The following is a 7,239-nucleotide window of genomic DNA, read 5'->3' on the forward strand; positions in this document are numbered from 1 at the left end:
CACCAGGGTGGTTGGCCAAATTGCACTTTCACTGATTTTTGAAAAAATAATTGTCTTTCTTGGATGCAAATAAAAAAAAATAAGCGAGCTACCAAACAGCTTGCCTTGACTAATGCATTCCCATTAGATACAGGGTCGAACTGGGCAGACGGGACTCCCGGGAAAAACCCGGTGAGCCCAGATCTACTCCCTGGGGATGGGGGTTTGCAGTGAGGGCCTGAGGGCAATCTGTGGGTTCTGGCAAATGCCAGAGGGGCTGCTATAAGGTGCCATAGAAAGTCAGTATTTAGTGGGCTGGTGGGGGCTGATTGGGCCTTTGTGTACCTGAAATGCCAGGGCCTATTTTAATTCTCAGTCCGGACCTGCCTGAGGGGGTGGTTGCGGTTGGGGCAGGGGCAGCATCGGACTGGGCAGACGGGATGCCGGGAAAAAACCTGGTGCCCAGACCCATTCCACAGAGTGAGACCTCCTCTGCTCCTAACTGCTGCCTAGTTGCTGGCTCCGCCTCTTGCCCCACCCACTCCACCTGCCCCGCCCCCAAAACCAAGCTCACCGTTAAGTATGCACTGCCAGGGGGGCGGGGGCCCTGATGTGGCAGCCCTGGTGGGCCCTGACCCCCCAGTCTGACCCTGGGCATTGGGGTTTACAGCTGGGGCTAGAGTCCTGCACGGGTCCATTTTTTCGAACCCGGACCCACAACCTGCATTCTTACCCGCTTGGACCCGCTACCCGATCCGTAAGTACCTTATCCGCAACCCAGACCTGCTGACCATCAAGAATCAGGAAGTGCTGCCATTGTAAACCGGAAGTGACATCATCGGAAGTAGGCGTGATCAGAGTAAAAATCGCTATTGAGAAGACCCATGGTCCGACCCACAAACACTGACAACCAATGCCCCGCGCCTATACCCTCAACCCGCAGGGTCTTGCAGGTTTTTGCGGATAACCTACGGGTACCCGACCCGCTGCAGGACTCTAGCTGGATCGGCACAGGCCCAATTGTGGATGCAATATTAGGAAAGTGCTGGGGGCCTGGGAAGATGGTTGCGGCGTGGGAGGGGGGTTGCCCAAGGCCGATTGGACAGTTCCCTTGCAGTCATATCAATATTTCTCACCAATTGTCTATAAAGAGCATCTGGTTTCAGGCATGAAATTTTCTGCCGTAAAGCGTTGCTGTAAAATACTCAATGGGCTTTAATACACTGTGGCCCATTACTGACCCTTATCTGCTTATGATAAAATAAACATAATCCCTACCAGTACAGTCAGAGGTTACAAGATATATAAAGGGAGGAAAAACTATTTATCAGACGTAAAATGAGCAAAATGTACTTGCAATCAAAAACAAATATTTATTCAATGAGTCAATGCACTTTCTAACCTAAACAGTTCAGTAATAAGTGAAACATGCAGAGTAGTCTCGCTAGAGACGTGGCAACTCCCGCTTCATCTTTGGACTTGGAAAATACTCTGGTTTTGTGAAGTTTCGGGTGTCCATTGCCTTAGAATCGCCCGCAGAAAGGGACCCCCTCAGTTCCCCCAGGGGTTTATGTTGCCGGGATATGGATTGGGATAAGATTGAGCCGCCTTTACCATGGTGATCACTCCGGTTACCAAAAGGATAATTATAACAATAAATGTGAGTATGCTCAGCAGGGTGGCAGTGATGTTCAATCCTCGGGCAGTGCCCGCAAAACTCATGGCTCCACTTCTGTCTCCGATCAACTTCCTATCTCGTGACTGTAGAGAGGGAAAAACGAAGTAGAGTGTGGGCGTTAGAATGACAGGTGGAAACAAAGTATTGCGTAGTACAACAGCTTCCTGACTTAAAGGGGAAGTAAAGTCTGGAATAAGGCTAGAAATGCTGTATTTTGTATACTAAACATAAACATGAACTTACTGCACCACAAGCCTAATCAAACAAATGATTTATGCTTTCAAAGTTGGCCACAGGGGGTCACTATCTTGTAACTTTGTTATACATCTTTGCAAGACCAAGACTGTGCACATGCTCTACAGGGAAACAAACAAAGCTGCTTGAGTTCTGCATGGCTGGGAAGTAAGGCGGGGGCTCCCCCTGCTGTTCATAAGTATTGTTTCCCCCCAGAGCAGTTAGGGGCCGTCTGACAATTCCTATCCACAGCAGTAAATGAAGGGAGAATGTCACTGCCAGGTCTGGACTGAGAATTAAAATAGGCCCTGGCATTTCAGGTACACAGAGGCCCAATCAGCCCCCACCAGCCCACTAAATACTGACTTTCTATGGGACCTTATAGCAGCCCCTCTGGCATTTGCCAGAACCCACAGATTGCCAGTCCGGGCCTGGTCACTGCATACAGTCAGGTTTCTTATAAAAACGGTACACATTTTTTAATTAAAGTATATTGGAGATAGGTTTCTTTTTCATTAAAGAAAGTAAAAATGGGATTTTATTTGCCTTTACATGCCCTTTAAAGGGGTTGTTCACCGTTGAGTTAACTTTCAGTATGATGAGAGAGCCATATTCCGAGACAATTTTCAATTCAATTACATTTTTTATTATTTGTGTTTTTTGAGTTATTTAGCAGCTCTCCAGTTTGCAATTTTAGCAATCTGGTTGCTAAGGTTCAAAGCCCTAGCAACCATGCACTGATTTTAATAAGAGACTGGAATATGAATAGTAGAGGCCCAAATAGAAAGACTTGAGTCATAAAAAGTAGCAATAACAATACATTTGTAGCCTTAGGGCAGAGACACACGCTCAGATTTGGGGATATTAGTCACCCAGTGACAAATTTCCTCTTCTTCGGGGCGACTAATCCCTCCGAAATTGCCCCGAAAAGTCAGAAGAAAAAGGAAAATAATTCAAAAACTATAAAAAATAAATAATGAAGACTAGCTGAAAAGTTTCTTAGGATTGGCCATTCTATAGCATACTAAAAGTTAACTTAAAGGGGAAGCACCCCTTTAATGGACATTTGCTCAGGGCCCACTGCGAGAGGCAGACCAACCATCAGCCATTTAACCCGCAATAAGTTTTTTTTTGTTACTTATCTCTTCAGGTTTCCTCTTATTCAAGTCTCACAGTTAAATCATTACTTGGTTACTAGAGTAATTTAGACTCTAGCAACCATAGCTGCCAAAGAGCAGCTGAACAAAGAGCTAAATAATTCAAACACCAAAAATGATATAAAAATTTAAAACCAGTTGCAAATGGTCTCAGAATATCACTCTGTACATACTACTAAAAGTTAATTTAAAGCTGAACGACCCCTTTAAAGGAGAACTAAAGCTTAAAGGGATCCTGTCATCAGAAAACATGTTTTTTTTCAAAACACATCAGTTAATAGTGCTACTCCAGCAGAATTCTGCACTGAAATCCATTTCTCAAAAGAGCAAACAGATTTTTTTGATATTCAATTTTGAAATCTGACATGGGGCTAGACATTTTGTCAATTTCCCAGCTGCCCCTGGTCATGTGACTTGTGCCTGCACTTTAGGAGAGAAATGCTTTCTGGCAGGCTGCTGTTTTTCCTTCTCAATGTAACTGAATGTGTCTCAGTGGGACATGGGTTTTTACTATTGAGTGTTGTTCTTAGATCTACCAGGCAGCTGTTATCTTGTGTTAGGGAGCTGCTATCTGGTTACCTTCCCATTGTTCTTTTGTTTGGCTGCTGGGGGGGAAAGGGAGGGGGTGATATCACTCCAACTTGCAGTACAACAGTAAAGAGTGACTGAAGTTTATCAGAGCACATGACGTGGGGCAGCTGGGAAATTGACAAAATGTCTAGCCCCATGTCATATTTCAAAATTGAATATAAAAAAATCTTTTTTTTTTTTTTTTGAGAAATGGATTTCAGTGCAGAATTCTGCTGGAGCAGCACTATTAACTGATTTATTTTGAAAATTTTTTTTTTTCCCATGACAGTATCCCTTTAAATGTACTGGTAGGCTGCAGAAAAACAAGGAGTACATTTGGCCCCAGGGCTGAATGAAATGAACACTATCAGTTTTCTCTCTGTTTTTCCAGTCCCTATGTACACATATCTCCTCTCTGGCTGTGTCATGCCTCCCCTCTGTGTTTGTTGATTAACCCAGGAACTTGGCAGAGACCTGTGCTGAGAGGGGAAGGGAAAGTGAACCTCTGAAGCAGAACAAGGGGACGACGAGAATGCAAAAACCTTTCACATCCCAGTGATTTTCCTTCCAAGTCATAGAGCTTTAATTCTGATTAAAGAGGGAGGAAGCAGTTTATTCCAAATGAAGGTGATCCAGGGCTCGGAGGCAAAACTCACTTTAGAACCAGAGAGACATTTTCCCCTGGAATTTCCAATAAGTCCTTGGCCAAACTGCTGACCATTGACACGGGCCAAACGACTGGACCTGATCATGTTATAAGCAGGCTTTAAAGGAGAAGTAAAGCTTATCTAAAGAAATAGCTAGACATGTCGTAAATTATGTTTTAGGCATACCTCCCAACATTTTGGAAATAAAAAAAAAGGGACAAAAAAATTTGGCAATTTTTTTGACCACATCCATTTTTTAGGCCCCACGCCTAATTGCCATGTAAATTTTACAAAGTTTGTCAGGTTAAGAAAGTTTGAACATATTTCTGTGGGGTTTTTTTCTGCAGTTATTACAGTTTTACTAATGAAGGTGAATTTGCCTTTAAGCTGGGAGTCTAACTTTTCCCAAGGGACCACCTTATCTAAATTGTTACACTTATCTCAAAATTGTTATAAATTGTACAGCCCCATTGAAAAAAGCTAAATGCGTCTATTCCTGTGCTCCCCTGCGGCTGAACGCAGAAAAACGTAACGCAGGGGAGCGCAGCTTCAACCGCTCGTCAGTAAGAGCCCTTAGCCTCGTGCAATAAGTTCACTATATATAATATGTCATTTTGAGCTATAGTCATTTTTAGGGTTTATTTCTCCTTTCAGACATTGCTGAGAGTCATGACCGTCAGCCTAGAGAATCATATTTACCCAGAGCTTAATCCCTCGACTCCATTATTAGGGCTCTTACACATGAGCGTTTTTACCTGCGCTCCCCTTCGTTCCGTTTTTCGGCGTTCAGCCGCAGGGGAGCGCAGGAATAGACGCATTTAATTATTTCAAATGGGGCTGTACTCACACAGGCGCATGTAGGCGCCGAACGCAGGAAAAATGCAGCATGTTGTGTCTCAACCTGCGTTCGGCGCCTACACGCGCCTGTGTGAGTACAGCCCCATTTGAAATAATTAAATGCGTCTATTCCTGCGCTCCCCTGCGGCTGAACGCCGAAAAACGAAACGCAGGGGAGCGCAGGTAAAAACGCTCATGCGTAAGAGCCCTTAATCAGGCCCTGCTAACAACAACTACCTGCTTCCACTTGTTTAACACTGATTAACTCTCGCTTAGTCTTAATGAAACTACAACTTAGTGAAACTACAATTACTTTATGACATTTTCGAGCTAATGAGGGGGGCACTAAGCAAATGCCGATCCCCAGCCCTATAGTTACAAGTGACTCCCCTCACCTTGACAGAGTAGGCCAGAGCCATGAATCCCAGGCAGCAGAAGTTTAAGTAGAGGGTGTTAAAGATGGACCAGACCAGGTGGTCCCGCACGGGCGGTGCTTCTGGGCTTATGGTCAGTACAGTGGACTGTATTTGCATCCCCGGGCCCCCTCGGAACTCCATCTCTTCCCTGAGTGGCTCATAGCCCGGGCTACCATAGAGAGGTGGCGACATGTTCATCTGCCCGCTGTAACCGATGTTCTCCATTGTTCTCCGAGGCCAGGGACTGAGATGCGGCTCTTCTGCTCTAGTTCCAAGTGATTATGGTGCTGAGCTGGGGGTGGGAGAGCAGCTAAAGTGGAAAGGGTGGAGTTTGGGAGGTGAGACTGGGAACTTCAGTTTCGTTTTTAATACTTTTGAAACCACTGAAGTTGTCAGCGAACAAGTGACTGAGGTTTTAAAGATTTAAATGACCTTGGGCTACAGATTAAAAAGTATACCTTTATAGAGAAGGTTGCCCGGCATAAACTGCAGCAGTTGTGAGCCGGAAAATTAGCATCCGTTTCCCATTCGTGTCTGTTGAATAAGTAACTCGTTTCACATATGCACCGAGAGGGATGCAATCCATTTTATTCCAGCCTGGCCCGAAAGGGTTAAGGGCATCAAAGTGGGCATCGTTGCAATTCTGCATTTTTTTTTAATAAGTAACAGGTGTTCTGAAGGGGTTAAATGACTTTGGGCCACGGAATTAGAACAATATATTTGCAGACAGAGATGCCCCGCATTGCAAATACCCCATTCCAACCTGGTCCAATAGGGATCTGGGCAGGAAAAGTGTCATTAGAGTGGGAATCGTTGAAATTCTGCATTTTTGAATAAGTAACAGGTGTTCTGAAGGGGTTAAATGCAGGGGCGATCCTGGCCCCTCCGCTGCCTGAGGCAGCAGCAGTTGCTGCTGCCCCCCCTCCCCTGTAAATTCGCTCTTAAAGTACCAGGAGCAGCATTTTTGCTGCCCCTGGTACCTAGTGGGGCGCTGCCGCCTGAGGCGACAGCCTCAACTTGCCTCATTGGCGAAGCACCCCTGGTTAAATGACTTTGGGCCACGGAATTAGAACAATATATTTGCAGACAGAGTTGCCCCGCATTGCATGCACCCCGTTCCAGCCTGGTCCAATAGGGTTCTGGGCAGGAAAAAGTGTCACTAGAGTGAGCATCGAAAAACGAAGCGTTCCGAGTGCCATCCTGCCAGCGATTTAAATTCTAGCCGGTGGAGGCAGTTCGGGGAGACTAGTGGCCCCGAAGAAAAGGAGATTTGTCACCAGGTCGACTAATCTCCCCGAATCTGAGCGGGTGCCCTGAACCTAACTGCTTGGGTGTCCTCCGGGGAGCTCTCAAGCACTTTGGCTGGTTAATTTGTAACACATCTGAGAGCAGTCACTGTATATGAAAATACTAGCAAGCAGGGTAAACACACATATAATACAGCAGCGCTCCCTGCTGTCAAATAATGGAATCATTGCTAATAAAAAACTATTTAAAAAAACATCTTAGAAGTCATCAGATCTTATTTAAAGGGAATACAGTAGACCCCTCATTTTACGTTTTTCAGGGGACCAGAAAAAATGGTGTAAAATCCAGGAAAATCAGGGAAATTTATCATGCATAATATATAGGTGGGAAAACCACAATGTAAAACTTTTCAATCAGGTTGAGGTTTCACTGTATTCATTTATCACGTGACAGATGGAGACATTGAAGCAATT

The 7,239-nt window shown here is 45.0% G+C and overlaps 1 protein-coding gene across 1 annotated transcript; it reads right to left on the reverse strand.

Moving 5' to 3' along the window:
• Positions 1-1,332: 1,332 nt before the first annotated feature.
• On the reverse strand, positions 1,333-5,774 carry MGC131136 (uncharacterized protein). Its single transcript, NM_001096269.1, is given in 2 exon segments — positions 1,333-1,740; positions 5,498-5,774. Coding segments are annotated over 2 exon segments (456 nt in total). The 5' UTR covers positions 5,744-5,774; the 3' UTR covers positions 1,333-1,530.
• Positions 5,775-7,239: the final 1,465 nt, after the last annotated feature.

This window comes from Xenopus laevis, chromosome 4S (genome assembly GCF_017654675.1).
Source record: "Xenopus laevis strain J_2021 chromosome 4S, Xenopus_laevis_v10.1, whole genome shotgun sequence".
Lineage (NCBI taxonomy): Eukaryota > Metazoa > Chordata > Amphibia > Anura > Pipidae > Xenopus > Xenopus laevis.